The 17,826-nt window shown below is 37.0% G+C and overlaps 1 protein-coding gene across 10 annotated transcripts in view; it reads right to left on the bottom strand.

The window, feature by feature from the left end:
• The window catches only part of CCDC138 (coiled-coil domain containing 138), a 40,840-nt gene extending 23,014 nt beyond the window's left edge, over window positions 1-17,826 (bottom strand). The window contains exons 1-10 of one of the 10 annotated variants that reach the window (XM_026055191.1): window positions 17,672-17,826; window positions 15,751-15,811; window positions 14,655-14,793; window positions 13,805-13,917; window positions 11,489-11,673; window positions 9,888-10,046; window positions 3,455-3,574; window positions 2,102-2,179; window positions 1,912-2,022; window positions 403-567 (exon numbers count right to left, since the gene is read on the bottom strand). In XM_026055191.1, the coding sequence (XP_025910976.1) occupies window positions 403-567; window positions 1,912-2,022; window positions 2,102-2,179; window positions 3,455-3,574; window positions 9,888-10,046; window positions 11,489-11,673; window positions 13,805-13,917; window positions 14,655-14,788 (1,065 nt within the window). In that variant the 5' untranslated portion in view covers window positions 14,789-14,793; window positions 15,751-15,811; window positions 17,672-17,826. Of the gene's footprint in view, window positions 1-402; window positions 568-1,911; window positions 2,023-2,101; window positions 2,180-3,454; window positions 3,575-9,887; window positions 10,047-11,488; window positions 11,674-13,804; window positions 13,918-14,654; window positions 14,794-15,750; window positions 17,601-17,671 lie in introns of those variants that run through there. The other 9 variants (XM_026055200.1, XM_026055229.1, XM_026055235.1 and 6 more) reach the window with 9 other exon arrangements.

Genomic DNA, 17,826 nt, shown 5'->3' with positions numbered 1-17,826 from the left:
TTAGACATGCACACTTCCTTAGGAAAAAAAGGAATTATGTAAAACATTACAGAAAAAATACAAGATATTATCGGCTGACAAAAGTGACTTGAAATAAAAGACAGGCTGAAACTTTCCAGCTGAGACTGAGCACTACACTTACTTTTCCTAAAAATGATCCATATATATGTATACAGATACACACATATATACACACACACACATATATTTTTAATATGAATGACAAATAATCTATTATATCTCATTGCTGGAATTAACACTGATTTATTAACTATGCTTTTTTTTCTTTTTTTAAACTGTATTATCCAAAGCATGTATAAAACAGGCAGACATGTTATACTCAAGGTTTTTTAAAAAACAAAACACCACAGAAACCCAAGCAAACAATCCAAATTCCTTTACCTTCCTACACTTTTCCTGGGCGTAAGTTTTTTTGGAGTTCTGGGTAAATAGAAGTTTATGACTGTCCTCTCTTTCTTCTTGTATTTTTATTTTGCTAAGATGCTGGTCTGAGATCCAATCCATAAGAACAGTTAAAAGCTCATAAACTTGCAAATTCAGTGGTATCTGTAATAAAACCACAACATTAGATACATCAGCTTCCAAGTTTTTGATTTTCTAAACCCAACTATTTTCCATGGTAATAGGCTGAAATATGTAAGAGTACACTAATTCTGAAACATTATGCACAATTTGAAGGAGGATGAGTACATGCCTGATAAAATCTGGGAGTTATTTGCAATGGTTTCTGGGTACAAAAATGCATGCATACTTTATTTTTATTTCCAGATGCACTACCTTCATTGCTTAATTTCATACAACCCACTGTTATTACAATTTAACTGAGTAACTAACATTAAAAAAAAAAAAAGTAAGACCTCATGAAATTGTCTTTCTATCCCTTTAATGTGACTGCACTGAAATACACTATGAAAGATATCCAAAGATAACTAAAGACAGGCTGCATGAACAGTTCTCTGAAGACTTTTAAGGTTTTCTTGTACCTAACTTTATAGAATAGTTTTCCTTTTCACTCAGAACTCATGATACTCTTTTTATTTCACTTGTAATCAAAGTACATTAAAATGTATGTAAACATGCTGTTTACATGATATTTGCATTGTTGGCTTTGTAAAGACACCATCCTCTTAAGGCATCTGATGTAGATTAATTAAGTAGGATAGTGTAAATACCTCTCTTTCTCATTTCACTGTTTAGTCTCTGGCTGGAAAAAAATCATTACCAGTATGGAAGTGTTGGCAGAGTACTACCAGAGGACTTGCTACTAAATGGAACAACACAGAGAGATAAAGTATTTTGTTAAGTGATATAACATGATGTTTCAAAGAACAGGTAATCATTTTGCAACTATGTATGAACACTGTGTTTAGTCTCTTTCCCCCATTAAAGACCATTTCTCCAAAAAAAAACAAAAAAAACCAACAGCAGTATAATCAACTCTGGCTTAAAAAATTAAAATTCTTTACCTGACATCTCTGACTACTTATCTTTTTCAGCTGAGTTATTCATAAGAATAGTGCTCACACTGTAGTAGTAAGCAGAATGCATTAAGATTTGCTCTGACACAGCAAAATAAACCAGTTTCAGCATAAGCAGGACATAATTTTAAGAGACAGATAATGAAAGATAAGGTGAGAAGAGGAAAATATACAATATAAATAAACAATACACAAATATATAACATAAAATCCAACAGATGTTATTAGCTGATCAAACTTAATTCTTCCAGGCAACTGTGTTTGCTCCCAATATAAACTGTATCTTTCATTATTGTAACCAATTCACTCAGCGTAAACTTAGAAGTTACATTTTCTAATTTCTAGCAGGTATAAAGAATGTTCCAAGGTAAAATGTCTTTAGAATGGATCTTCCACCTTGCCCAATTCTTACCTTAGCAATTTTTGATGCTACTGTCTCTTTTTCCTGCTTGACAGGTTTACTTTGTTGCACCACTTGACATATATCCTTAGACTTCTGTACTGTTAAAAATTCATGCTTCCTCTACAACAAAACATAACAGTGAATTATACTTCACTTGTTTCCTATAAAGGAAGCAGGTACCTGTAAGAACAAACCTTACTTGTAGATTCTCTAAACGAGCTTGTACTTTCCTTGCTTGACCTTCCAACTTCTTGTTCAACTCACTCACATCACTTAACTGAAAGAATCAGAAAATAATGTCAAATATCTGTAGATTCAAAACTTACTTCTTTACTTAATCATCACCCTAAAATAACTGAATGCTGTTGCTGAGCGGCTGAATAATTTAAAGTTCAAGTTTCTTCTTCTGAGTATGGACAGTTATAAGAACAAAATCATTATCCACTTCCTCAAAAAATAAGTTCTTTGTTGGCCTGCAGCTTATCCTTCCAGTTTTTCTGGGAAGAATAAGCACTATAAATGCCTGTTTAAATATACAGGCACTACACATTTATTGACATATAATTACTTTTTCATGAAGAAGTGACATAAAGACGGAACAAAAATTTCAAGAATGGTCTATAATCAGCCTTGGAAAGGGGAAGGTTGAAACTTTCCTTCTCTGCAGAATAAAAAAATTGGACTGACCACATCACAAAAACTGCTTGCTCTGTGAGAAAAGAGAATGTGGGAACCTATTACTTCCATTTAAGTGTAAGAAACATGATCTAAATATACAAAACCAAACAGTATGATTATTATGGAAGCTCTCCAATTACTTCATTTATGTTGTCAGTACATTTACTATGTTACAGATCTTTATAACATGAAGAACATACCACCATTACACAAACTGCCAGAAGAGAAACCCACAGCTCTTAAAGAGATTAGGAAGCACTACAGATTTTTACCCCATTCAGAGTATCACAGCTGTAATTGATCCACTGAAAGATCAGCAAATAGTTTAGATAACACTTTGCGTGTCAGCATTTTAGGTCAGATTTAATATTCAAGTGAGACAAAAATTCTAACTCTGCATTACTGTGAACTACTGTCTCAGCTTGTCTTTAAGAATCAAGAAAATATTGCATCAGTTAACACTTGTAAAAGTAACTGAAAATACTGAGCAATCATGAACATTAGAAATACACATTATATTTTTGATTCAATGGAGTCAGCAGAACAATTCAGCACAGAGTAGGTTCTGTTACATTCTAGAATACTTTCTCTCCATCCAATCTCAATTTGTTCAGAGTACGTAGGTTTGTCCTTCCTAAGAGTCAGTTGTTGCTAGCTGGTCAGAGGAACAAGTCCAACTTTTTAAATACTGTGAAAGATCAGATAGACTAAATTGTAAGTATGTACTACAAAAAGAAGCAGAAACTACTTTCAATCAATCACATGATGATTGTTTTACAGAAACACATCATCAATTTTGCAAATTTAAACTTTTTTTTAAGATTGTTGACCGTAACATTTAAAATTATTGATTACAGGAAATAACTAGTCTTGCCTGTTTTCTTAAGGAGTCATTCATTTCCTTCAAGGTGTCAAATGATGATTTGAGCCTTCTGTTTTCTTTAGTTATTTCTCTCAAGGCTTCTGTCAGCTGTTTAACTTCTGCCTCATGTTGCTATAGAAAAAAAGAGATTTTATGAACATTAGGATTAACAATACAATATTTTAGAAACAATTCTAAAATAAGTACAATTTTAGTGTTAAACTAATAGGACTAACTTTTAAAGATCAAGTCTGTAATTCTGCATGGTCAAGTCTACACATGAGCAGTAGAGAAAAAAAACCATCCACAGTGCATGGCCTATTGGTCTTATCCTTTCTAGGTTTCACCTAACACAGATCATCTGAACATCTACATTCCTTAAATAAGTCAGAGGTGGGAAAGGTTTATCAAAGAAAAATAATGACAAAGCTTTTGTTTATAGTAGCTTTTTTTCTGTATCCATCTTAACCAGAAGTTTTAACCAACCACTTTTCCCCTGTTCCCCCCTCAAGTAGTCTGGCCCCTAGAAAAGTTTTAATTTGATCAAATGCCTCTAGCTAAATTTACACACTAGCTAAATTTAAAAAATACTGAAGCTAAGCTGAGTAATAAGACAAATCTTTCAAAAAATCACAGAATCACAGAATTGCTGAGGTTGGAAGGGACCTCTGRAGATCATCTACTCCAACCCCCCTGCTCAAGCAGGGTCACCTAGAGCACATTGCACAGGATTGCATCCAGGCGYGTCTTGAATATCTCCAGAGAAGGAGACTCCACMACCTCTCTGGGCAACCTGTTCCAGTGCTCTGTCACCCTCACAGTGAAAAAGTTTTTCCTCATGTTAAGATGGAAGTGTCTGTGTTTCAGTTTGCGCCCGTTGCCTCGCGTCCTGTCGCTCGGCACCACTGAAAAGAGTCTGGTCCCATCCTCTCGACACCCTCCCTTCAGATACTTGTACACATTGATAAGATCYCCTCTCAGYCTTCTCTTCYCYARGCTAAACAGGCCCAGCTCTCTCAGCCTTTCCTCATAAGAGAGATGYTCCAGTCCCCTAATCATCTTTGTAGCCCTTCGCTGGACTTGCTCCAGTAGTGCCACATCCCTCTTGTACTGGGGAGCCCAGAACTGGACGCAGTACTCCAGATGTGGCCTCACCAGGGCTGAGTAGAGGGGGAGAATCACCTCCCTCGACCTGCTGGCAACACTCTTCCTCATGCACCCCAGGATACCATTGGCCTTCTTGGCCACAAGGGCACATTGCTGCCTCATGCTTAACTTGGTGTCCACCAGCACTCCCAGGTCCTTCTCAGCAGAGCTGCTTTCCAGCAGGTCAACCCCCAACCTGTACTGGTGCATGGGGTTATTCCTCCCCAGGTGCAGGACCCTGCACTTGCCTTTGTTGAACTTCATGAGGTTCCTCTCCACCCACCTCTCCAGCCTGTCCAAGTCTCTCTGAATGGCAGCACAGCCCTCCAGTATATCGGCCACTCCTCCCAGTTTTGTATCGTCAGCAAACTTGCTGAGGGTGCACTCTGTGCCTTCATCCAGGTCATTGATGAAGAAGTTGAACAAGACTGGACCCAGGACTGACCCCTGGGGGACACCGCTAGCTACAGGCCTCCAACTAGACTCTGTGCCACTGATCACAACTCTCTGAGCTCTGCCATTCAGCCASTTCTCAATCCACCTCACTGTCCACTCATCTAACCCACACTTCCTGAGCTTSCCTATGAGGATGYTATGGGAGACAGTGTCGAAAGCCTTGCTGAAGTCTAGGTAGACAACATCCAMTGCTCTCCCCTCATCTACCCAGCCAGTCATTCCATCAGAGAAGGCTATCAGATTGGTTAGGCATGATTTCCCCTTGGTGAAGCCATGCTGACTACTCCTGATCACCTTCTTTTCCTCCACATGCTTGGAGATGGCCTCCAGGATGAGCTGCTCCATCACCTTTCCAGGGATAGAGGTGAGGCTGACTGGCCTGTAGTTCCCTGGGTCCTCCTTCTTGCCCTTTTTGAAGACTGGGGTGACACTGGCTTTCCTCCAGTCCTCAGGCACCTCTCCTGTCCTCCATGACCTTTCAAAGATGATGGAGAGTGGCTTAGCAATAACGTCCGCCAGCTCCCTCAGCACTCGTGGGTGCATCCCATCAGGGCCCATGGATTTGTGGGTGTCAAGTTTGCTTAAATGATCTCTAACCCGATCCTCCTCCACCAAGGGAAAGTCTTCCTTCCTCCAGACTTTCTCTCTTGCCTCCAGGGTCTGGTGTTCCTGAGGGCTGGCCTGAGCAGTAAAGACTGAAGCAAAGAAGGCATTCAGTAACTCTGCCTTCTCTGCATCCTTCGTCACCAAATAACATTTCTTTTCTCAGCAACTGTGAAAATTTTCAACTGGAAGAGAACATCTTTCTTCAGAATTGTCTTTTGTACCATATAATTCAAGTGCCCATTACTCCTTCTCTAGTTTTGCTTTCAGATTGCTATAAAACCATGCTGAAAAAATGTAGCTTTGAACAGATTCTAAAGGCTAATGTAGGAATTGATCTTAACAAAGAAAACAAGTGCTGCAGATAGTCTTCATTCAAATGAATGCTCAAATACTTCCCTTGAAAAGGTCAAACTTGAGGACAGTCAAAATAATTACAGTTGATCGCAATTGCAGATAAAGTTTGATTAACCTCAGGAGGAGGGGGGGAGGGTTAAGTTGACCAAAAACATTCAAAGCACTCGAGAACAGCAGAATTATAAGACTGAAAGGTGCTGAGAAAAAAACTGTGAATTAAAATATTCAATTTTTCCAAATTACCTTACTGCTTTATAAGTCTTGAGTATTCAGGGCTTTGATAATAATTACACAGTGCTTCATGTGGCTGAGCCACAGAAATTAGACGAAGAAGATTACTTAAGAGTTTTTAATAGCTTAATAGCAAGCCTGCTGAGCATCTCAGGGGTTCAGAATTCAGAAGGTAATTATTACACAGATGAAAATATTTCCTATTTGAATCCACAGTTCTTCAAAGGAGGTTGTCAAAAAGGCTGTAAAAACTAGATTTTACAGTTTCTGAAAGTTATTTCAAAAAAAAGACAGGTCCAAAATTGCCAGTGAAAAATAACTAGTTAAATGGGTAGTAGGAAAACTTTTCAAGGATTCCAGGAAATTTAAAGAAGAAAAAAAGTACACATATTTTTAAAACCAAGTAATACATATGGGCCTTACTGCTTTCTCTCATTCCTCTGCCATACATCATTTTTATACTACCTCTCCCAAATACTGTATATAGCTGTAACAAAAACTAGTCATTATATAATAAATAAAAACACATTTTTATTTCAAAGCTTACTAGAAAACAGAAAAATAATCTATGATGATATTTCATGATCCATTAATATATGTTCCAAATGCCTGAACTACACTTTCTGAAGCTTTGGCTCCCTTGTTTCAGTGCACAACAACACATGCTACCCACACAGTTTTCCCGACTGCATTCAGCGTTTTTATTAATCCAGTCCTTTCCTCATTGAAAAGCATGACCTGAAGTCCACCAGAAAAAAATTCACATTAAAACAAAAATGACATCAGCTTCAATCGGCTTTGGATCAAATCCTTATTCTTTCACATAATTACAGAAAACGGTAATTCTGTTTTGCAGCAACTTTTGAGGTTTAAACTAGTTTTTCTAGGCAGACTCACTCTGAATCACACACAGCAAGAAACTAATCCTATGACTAGTGCTCTGGTTTACAGAAGCATATGAATTGCTAACTACAACCTGCATATCCACTGCCATTCTCCTCACTCTCCTGAATCCAATTTTAGAATTAATAAATATCAGTGCATCACTTGAAGTATCTCAGATTTGATAAAACAACAAAGTTTTATTTTATTGAAAATATTCCAGCTATATATATATATTATCTTTAATTTCTTCCCTGCCATGAATTCACTATTCCTCATTCATTCACCCACTCAATTCTCTATTTTTCCATCTTCAATCACAGCCTCTCTTCTGAGATGTGCAAATGACAAACAAAAATAAAGCACAGTAAAAGTTGAAAGGAAGGAAGCCTTGAAGACCCTTTTCTGCATTTCTGCTTGGAAGCACAGTAACTTCCATCCTAATCATACAAGAAAACYAACTACATTTCCTTTTTTCTCAAGTGCCTCCTCCCCTTTTCAGCTAACAGGATCAGAATGGCTGTGGGCAGGGCAGTCCTGTCTAAAGCACCAACCCACCTTTGCCTCAGTAGACATGAAATGACAGATCCTCCTTTCATACCGATACACATGCAGCCTATATTAACATATAATTGACTGCACCCCTATATCCAAGGGAATATTTCACTTCTGTTTTCTACATATGTAAGGCCTTTATTTGAGGTTCAATAGCTACTTCAGGAAGAACCAGAACAGAATAACTAGTCCTAAAGTTCAGTTGAACTGATTCAGTCATTAAGCCATAGATCATAGGCGATATCAGGATATCTAAGCCATCCACTGCCATAATAAAATCAGGCCATCCCACCCATATCATAATCAACCATGCCAGTTCACCCCATCAGATGTTTGTCTAATCTGTTCCTAAAGTCCTCTGACACTGGAAACACCACAGTTTTACCAAACTACCTTTTCCAATGCTTAACTTGATTTTGACGAAGTTTTTCCTAATATTTAACCTGAATTTCCCTCACTGTCAACTTAAACCTGTTAGTACTTCTCCTATCTATCACAGACATGAAAAAAAGATTAGTTTCTTCCTCTTCGTGGTAGCTTTTACATAGCCGAAGACTGGTATCTTCCCCCTTGATTCATCCTATATGTTAATACCTGTGCATTTTTTCATCATCCTATATTTGTGCACATGGTATTTCTATACAAGTATTCTACATTATACTCATGCCTTTGGAACAGCAGTCTATTTGTTTTCAGATCATATCTTTGATTTGTCAAGATCAATTTTAATCCTAACCATCTCTTCCAGCATACTTGATATTCCTCTGACTTGCTATTTTGTACAAATTTGGTGTGTTCTTTTTCACCATATATTACTGTAAATACCGAACCAACTGGACCCAAAAGAGATTCTTCCAGAATTCACTGCATACATTCTTTCAGCTTTACTGTGAAGTATTGGCAATTACTATCTCAGAACTGTTCTCCAATCAATCAGTTTTCCACCGACTGTAATGTTTTCATCTACATTATATTTTCCTAATATGCTTTTGAAAATGTCAAGTGAAACTGTTTAAAAAACTTTAATGAAGTCAGGACATATGCGTAATTACTAGACCTCTATCAGCAATGCCCGTTACCTTGCTATAGGGGAAATCAAACCAATTCAACAATTTGTTTATGATTAATACAGGCCAGTTATTTACCACATTGTTTTCTTCTTTCTGCTTCCCACAGTTTGTCTGATAATTTGTTCCAAGATTTTTTTTTTCCTCTGAGAACTGACATTAAGTTGATGGGTCTACAATTCTTTCCCTTCTGAAAAGAAAGGCGCTACATTTTCCAGTCTCTTAATACATCACTTAACCTCTACAAATTTTCATAGATAGCCACTAATTGTTTCATCAGCCAACTCTCTAACTAGCATGACATTCCTAAAGCCCAGAAGATCTGAAATATCAAACTGTTTTACCTATTCCTTCTTTATCCAAAGCTGAGGTCCTGCTCCTCTGACATCAATACACTTTTTGCCTTTTTAAAGTATATTCCATCCTCCCTCAACAGCTTATGGGAAAGGTTTATTTGCACAATTCAAAGAAATTTAACTTCACAGCTTGTGGTTTTGACATAAAGTACATGCACTTTACGGACATCTCTTTGCGGTCTGGATAATAACCAAAGCTTTTTACAAGACTTGATTTCAGTAGCAACCCCCTGTAATAACAGTGTTTTTAAATACTATCTCATCTTAAAGCAAAATCATACCGTTTCATTTCTTCCCACACTCCCAATGCTAGGTTGATCTTTTCTTTCTTTAAAATTTTTGTGAGTTTTTTGCAAATACTCTTTGCAATAGCTATTATGTCCTAAAATCTCAGTGTCTTGAAACTTTCCCAAGACAACCTACTTCAATTACAGCTGATGCAAAGATACTCATGTAAGCAGCACAACTATAGATTCATCATAACTTTTTTCTCCAATACATATAATGAAGTCGTATATATTTTTTAAAAGATGGGTTATCTTCTTTTCAAAATTATAGTAGTAAAATACACCTATACATCAGACTTCAATGCACCTTTCTGAAACAGAAACTGTACCAAAACCATAACAATATTATTTTGTACTTTTATATATGTATCTCTATCTTTCATTTGAGGATTTCTCACTTGAAAGAAACGAGCATTATATGCATTCAACACATAATGACTTAAGATGACTATAAACAAGTTGAATGGCAATATAGCAATAAACACTATAAAATATATTACTGCACCTCTTTTATTATTCGAAATTTTGTGTGAACAACTTCTTCAACACCTTTTATCTTAGCCAAAGCTGCTTTGTGTCTAAAAAGCAGTGCTTCTCGCTCAGTTAGAAAACGTTCTCTTTTTTGGAGTTGCAGAGCATATTCCTGCTGTGCTGAGTTTTCTTGCTGTATCAAGAAGATAATATTGAAATGGCTTTAAAAAACATGAAATTATCACAATTTACACTGAATTTAAACGTTTCCCGCAGACGCGCTTAGGTTTTGGTAAAATTATACAGAATGTTACAAAATGGCTCACTAACTAAAAGTATCCTAATGGCCATGTACTTTCAGCTTCCCCACACATTAACCCAAACAACTTTGATAGGCGGTGAAGTTGCCTGGCTTCCCAAAATACACTACATGGCTGTTCAGGTATCAGTCTAGACAATTAAACTTAGGCTCTTGCTTCTGAAAGTTTTGGATAATGCTACTAACTGTAAGACAAATCAGAGTCTGAAGTGGCTGTCTGCCCTGACCACTAGATTACTGTACTGGTTCTTCAATTCATGGGAAGCATCTCTGGAAAAGTGGTGGGGAAGAGAGGGACACAGAGTTATCTTACATGGCGCAAGCAGTCCTGGCAGGCAACTTGGCAGAAGCATGAGAGCTATTACAGAATAAAGCCAATGTAGCATACAGGAGGTTCTTCAGTTAGTGGCCTAGGCCTGCCAGGAAGTAAACTGTTGAGACTCCCCACTAGTAGAGAAGGAAAGATAAGGCAGAAGGGGGGCTTTGTAGGAGGCCGATAAGACAAGAACTCTTGAATTCCCAGAATCAGGAGAATAGTTTCAGACATTCTCTGGAGAAGCAGCAGTTGCAGGTGTTGCCCTGCACACCCCCACTGTGTCACAAGACACTCCTCTTGGATACAACAGTGCTAGCTTCAAATGCCCTCAAGCTGAGAAATTATCTTAGCTTCCGATTTAACCACTACGCAAGTCAAAGCACTACTGCCAAACCAGTGAACTCATACTCTCTAAGTGATATGGGTAAGAACTTAAACTAGTCTGCTCTAAAGGTTTTGGTAGAGTTCATGTCTCCTCACCTACCCTGAATTACATGGGAACTCCAGGGCCTGGTTCCCATGTTCTCCAGGCTGTGGAGCACGTACATAACATACAGAATCTTGACCGTAGAGATGCAAAGACTGCTGTGATTCAAAACACAGCACTCAGATCAGCAGATCCTTTCAGTATTCAAGTAATGCTTACAGCAGGAAGTCTGAAACATTTTCAGACTTGTCACTTAAAGTCCAAAGTCCTTGAGCATATGGTCCCCAAATCCCATAGGTCTCCTTCTCTAACCATAGGAGAACATATCATTAACCATATCATTATAGCATCACAGTATTTCTGAGCCTCTGTAATAATTCCATTGTTAGTGAAAATCCCAACACATTCAACAATATGAATAGTAAAAAAGGGATAAAAATTAGGGCAAGAGGCAAATGATGACTTATGATTTAAATATGATTTAGCATATTAATAATTTCTGAATTCTCTGCCAAAAACGAAAATCTCTGTAACATTATTCAACAAAATTTTTAAGGCTGTTCTAGTTCCCACCTGGAGCTTCTGATGTATGACAAATAATTCATCATATATCTGACTGATGTGAGGTGGTATTAAGCCTTGACTAGTGCTTGTTTGAGTTTCAGTCCCATTTACAGTCTTCCTTATCAAACCATTGGTAGTATTCTGGTCACTACATGTTTGTGTATTTGCAGCCAAACAGGATGGTAAGGTGTCATCTACGGAAGGAAAACATATTTTACATTAAAAATATAGTCTTAGATAAATAGTTAAATAATTGTTTTTCCAAAACAGTGAAAACATATTTTTGGCATTTAGAGTGACCAGTATAGACTGAGCGGTATCAAAATGAACGAATCTAAGTATCTCCTGAGGAGTTATGGAGAATTGCTCAAAGTTGCTTTCCATAACTTGTTCAAATCAATCAATCAATGTAGTTTTTTATAAATAAAATGATGGCCTCCATTTCAAAACAGAAGTCCCACAAATATCAGTATGAAATCTGAGCACAGACTGAATCACAACGTAGCCAAAATCTCCTAATGTTTTTGTTATAACTCCAGGCAAGTGACTACCTGTTGACTAAACCATGGCCTGACATTAAGCTAACTGAGCAGTATGTGAGAAACTACTGGACACAAAATGAGAAATTGCTGGACGTGACAAATAACAACGTAAGAAGCTGATGAAAGTTGAAGATAGTACAGTAGGAATGGCTGGATTTCACAAACAGCTAAATGGCCAAAATTCACAGGTAACTGAAGGGAGTATTGGGACCTTTTGGGGAGTGAAATCTTGAAAGGCCAACAGTACCTAGGTAACCTTACCAATAATACCATCTAAGGCCAATACTACCTACGTAACAGTATCAGAAATACAAATTTGAGTATGGATGTAGCAAAACTCAGACCAGTAGGGAAGAAGTAATTAGAGATGGGTTGTTTATTTGGCAGGTGACTGGAGAAGAGAGAAGGAGGGAAAAGGGCAGTGAGAAGGAGCATCAAGAAACAGGGAAAGACAAGCCAAATAAGATAAGCAATCAGGGCTGACTGGTGGTAAGCATGGTGGTAGTGGTGGCATGCATGGGAGCAGAACAATAAACTGAATGTGTTCTGCCACACACTGAATCTGCTACAGGGGCAGGAGGACCAGGAGGGGGAGCGGGCTGCCTTCTCTTGCTAGCAAGAGAACATCCAGGACAGAATTCTGGTATCCTGTCTGTGCTCACTCCAGGCCTGGCAGCACTGGCATCTTCCTAACAAACTGACAATTTTTTTTCCAGTATTTTAACTAATTCTTGAGGAAGGCAACAATGGAAAAAAAAAGTGAAGAAATGCAAGAAGGGCATTTTTGAGAGATGCTGATATGAAGAGCAATTAGTCTCTTTCAATTATGATTCCTTATGAGTTTAACTAATATAATGACACATAGATCACAACAGAAACACAAAAAAGGGAAAAGGAACCAGAAGAAGTAGTCATATCTGAAACAAGCGTGTATTGGAATTCTGTATCTATTTTACCTTTGATCCCAAATACCGTGAACTGCATTTTCCCTAGCGCAATTCAAAAAAAATTTTTTTTTTAATTCAAAGTTGTAATTTTTATAGAAAATGCAACCAAAGTGGTGCTTAAACTCTCTSTATCCACTTAATACATCTCTCAGTGAGAGTCTGTTATAGTTCCCATTGAGCTGCTCTGTCTAGCTTCTACGCTTCTTTTTAGCCTCTTAGGGGTTGGTTTGCTGGCTCTTTCTACATTTCCAGATCTTCTTTCAAAATAATTCAGCAATATTCTTCTAAACCTAAAACTCTTCATATGAGATAGATCTGCACTGATTCACAAAGTCAAACTCCTCCAATTACAGCAAAAATTTCAAATGTTTGCAGTGAATTAATTCCAGTTGGTCACTACTATAGTCTTCTTAGCTTTCCTGAGCTAACTCAGTGATAACAGATAACCTGCTCTCACCACCAAGTGACAGCTTATGATCCTTAAAATGCCGATTTTATTGAGTTGCAGTATTTGTTAATGCAGCTAGCTACTTTTTAAAAGAATCTGCTTCTTAATTCAAATTATAGAGAACTGATGGCCATGTGACTTTAACAGTTGAATTTTCTTATTAAAAAGTGTCTCAGTATTGCACAAAATGTCTGGACCTCCTAAACTAATTCCAAAGGAGTGACYCATGCTTGCATGAAAAGTTAAATCTCCAAATTAAAATAAATTTTAGCTGATTATTACATTTATGAACTGAATAGAAATACAATTACTAGAAACTTTAAATCAAAATGTTATACATTGCACAGTTATAAAAGAAAATTTAAAACTGTTAATTAATATTTATTACCTGTTTCCATATACATAGCTGTATTTTGAACTGCATCAGTTCCAGAGCCGTTAATGATCTTTTCCTCTCCTTCTAGCTCACTTAAATCGTGGAAAGAATCTTGCTCATCAAAGCTAAAAAAACCCCAAGAATAAAAATTTGAAATCACTGAGCCCCTTTCTAACAGACTACATATATGCATTGAGAAAAGGTTTGTATAAAAAATTTAAGCATTGCTCAATTTAAGATTTTAATATCTGACTGAAAACAAACAGCAGAATTAAATGATTTGGATGAAAGGCATTATTATTCTCAAGATTTTAACCACAACTGGTGATGTTGACAACTTGACAGTAGTAACAATAAACAGAATTTTCATGCTGTAAATGCATGTATATGCAGTTAAAACCAACACTCTTCTCTCATCACCACCAACAAAACCCAGGGTAACTAAAAAACACAAAATCCTTTTTTTCATTATTATTTTAATACTTGCTGTGAAGTAGCCTTAGAGAGGGATTTTTTTTGCTTTTGGAATCAAATTCTCTCTAAAAATAAACTTAAAGCCATTCATCAGCCTGAGCTGCTTGCTTTCCTCCTAGATTAGTTTATATCACTAAATTACAATCCCTATATTGAAAAGGGTGTGAGAATATTTCTTATCAAAATCAGCTTTTATACTTCATTACATTGGTCACAAACAGCTTTTTACTTAACAAGAAAGCAGAAATCTTAAAACAAATTCTGAATTTATGCCTTGCATGGGGATCAGCCTTAAAATCCTAATGTATTAAGAGTTTACTCATGGTTTATTTGGATTTTGGAAAGACAATAAACACTATAGGAGTGGTGAAAAGGAAACAGCTCTTACCAATCCAAGTTTTTAAAATCTTGTAGAAAATCATTAAAAGATCTGATGCTGTTCGTTCTTCCACTTTGGGTAAATTCTGACTGTAAAGAACAATTGGACAATGAAATAGTTGTATTTTCCAGTGAGCTGTCCATGTCACCTATGAAATATATAAAGCAGGAATAATTTTAGTTTGCATTTGAGAAGCTGACTTTGAAAATCCTACAAAAGCTTATTAGAAATGCTTGCCATGTAAACATGTAGGTTTAAGAACACAAAAAAGTACTGAAGAAGTTAACAAATGAGCTGCTTCTTTAGGAAAAATTATTTATAGCTGAAAACTGTTCTGACAGTTTAAAAAAAAATAAGCTGATTTTTACATTCAACATTGTGCATTGTCTAGTTCTTCTTATAAATTTAATTCTATTACCAAAAACTTATTGTTAACAACAGAAATAACAATACTTGATTTTCTATATATCAATCCAACCGTCAATTTTCACACAACTTCTTGGGACCATGCTAACTCCAATTTCTTTATTCCTTTCATATTTGACTGAAATGGGGTTAAAATTTTTCCAGGGAAACGAGGAGGGAAAGCTGGTCAGACAGACCAGCATGATTACTTGCATAAGCCTGATTTCTTCAGAAAATCAAAACAAATACAGCTGGAAACATCATTAGTTTTCAGATCAGATTTGTCTTTCTGAAGTTTTAAAGCCTGCATTCATATGCTAATTTATCCRTAAGCAAAGTCTGATAACACATTGTTTTACCTCACTATCCCTATGCACTAGCAAGATGCACTTCTCAAGAAGCCCAAAGGCATTCTAGATATTAAATATGCATCTTTACATTAAAGGCAAAAATATACAGTGTGATGATGTGGACTGCTACCAATTATTTTAAACAAGGCTTAAACACAAACAGGTTGGGAACCAGTGTTAACATTCCCAGGCCAGTTCCCAGATTTCACAAACTCCAGCTCAAGAATTTCTACCTATTTAAAGCAAGCCATGAGAAAATACAAAACTACTTAAAATAAATTTAGGAATGATAAAGCTTTACTACAGATTTTCCCTGAAAAAGACACCCAAACACTCTTTTTTTGTGTTACCTTGGTATGCTATGGAGCTTCCACTTTTATATTTGGTATGCAATACACCTGAAAGACAATCCTAAAAGAAAGCACAAAAACATTGTCCCTGAAATTCCTAACTATATTACAATGTAAATTACGACTTGCTGGTTTAGCAGTTACAATGCCTTGTTACAGAACTCTTACTACAAACTATTTACTTTGAAAAGGCAAGTATTTTTTTTAATATATATATGTAAATGGCCCTCATATTAACACAAAAAGCAAGCAAATGAAAACAACCTCAATAAACTAATCAAATTATATCCCCCAAAGTCTAACAATGATATATTGATAGTGTTATTTATATGTTAAAATATTTGAGAGACCATAAGAAATTATTATGAAGCAGGTCACACGAAGGAAGGGCATAACAGTAGCACTTGGTAGTCACAAAACAGCTCCGTCTATCCTTATGTCTAGGCTTTTTATGTCAAAGTTTCCTGCTCTACTTTTTCCTATTAACATATAATTACATACCAAAAAAACTGAATGAGAGAAGTACTAGGCTGTGTGCAAAATCAATTAAATGTACATTGGAAGAGATCAGAATTAAAGCAGCTTTTGTGATCTCCACTGTGCTCCACTGCATCTCTGCTACACTCTAAATGATCAACTACTTTATTATTGTGAAGCTATATTTAAGTACACAGAAAATTTACAAAAAGCACAAAACACACAAATCTAGCATTTCCTTTCTTCCAAGCATCAGYATTTAGAGTCTTAATAACAGTATTTTAGAGACCACTTTTAAAAAATAATCTAAGAAGTAATTTTCAAAAGACAATTCTGTAATTTAAAGGAGAAATTCCCCAGGAAGAACAGAGCAGCAAGAGCAGCACAAAATGCTACCTGAGTTACATTAAAAGGCAATAGACAAATCATTTTGGAGGGGGAAAAAAAAACCAAAAAACCCCAGATGCATCCAGATTTTAGCTGCTGAAGAACTAAAATCCTCATCTCATATCTGGGAGAGCTCCTTATCCTATACAATGTTCATAAAAATGGTGAGATATGAGGTCAAACTTTTAAGAAAAGGGGGACGCCTGAGCTGGTTTCTGCATTTATCTGATGCTTCCCAGGGTCAATTTAAAACCCTGGCTGAATTATGTGTCTAGTGCAAGTCCAACTTTATGCCTCTCCCAATTTCCGGCAGCTCACAGGTATTTTTAAAACAGGCTACTTCCAAGCTTGAATGCTTTTTGTCTGTTATTATTTGGGCACACTAAATGCATTTATCCCATGAAATACAAATGTGAGATAGCATCTGTAAACACAGTGAAAGACAGATTTCATAGACAACAATAAGTGCCTAGCAGTGAGCATTCATTCTACCAAGTAACTTCAGGAACATCAACAGGTGGGGTCTTTGCTACTGGATTTTTAGCTCCACTGTGCAGCTGAATCAACACTTAGGTCAGCACAAGTGACGGCAACAAGAGCCACGGTTCTTTAATCCTTCCACCTCATACTGGTGCAATGAATCCTGCATTCTGTGGTGTAGAAAAATACAGCTTTACCTAGGCAAGGGAAGGGTACCCCGTCACGATTTACCACCTGATCACCCCGGCACTGTCCTAGGAACCAGGGGTTTGATTCTTCTCTGGTTGTGGTTTCCTGCTCCCTGACAAGGGCCCTAACCACTAGACTTTATCTAAGACACAAAAATTTCTAATAGATTTTAAATAAGATCGGCAATTGCTGTAGCAGAAGAAGCTATGAAAGAAATGAATTACTCTCTTTTTGTATTATGTGTTTTTATATATGCCTAACATACAGCTTCTAAGAACCGCCAGCTTCTAGGGGATTTTCGCTTCCAACAGGAATGACTAATCAGTACTGCCACTGTAACACAGCCAGTGAGCAGAAGGCTTGGGGTCGCAGAAGAATGAACACAGACCTGAGCACCCAAAGTCCGTTTAAATCCCGTTTTTGGCTCTCGCCCTCAACGCGTGCGTAACACCGCGGGGCCTGCACGCAGCCCTGAGGCAGGCTCGGGCCTGCCTCGGCCCAAGGTCTGCGCGTAGCATCCCCCAGAGGGGCTGTAAAGCCTGA

This window comes from Apteryx rowi, unplaced genomic scaffold (assembly GCF_003343035.1).
Source record: "Apteryx rowi isolate R43461 unplaced genomic scaffold, aptRow1 scaffold_123, whole genome shotgun sequence".
In the NCBI taxonomy this organism is placed as follows: Eukaryota; Metazoa; Chordata; class Aves; order Apterygiformes; family Apterygidae; genus Apteryx; species Apteryx rowi.
Note: the sequence above shows the minus strand (reverse complement) of the source record. Positions and strands in the feature narration are given on the sequence as shown.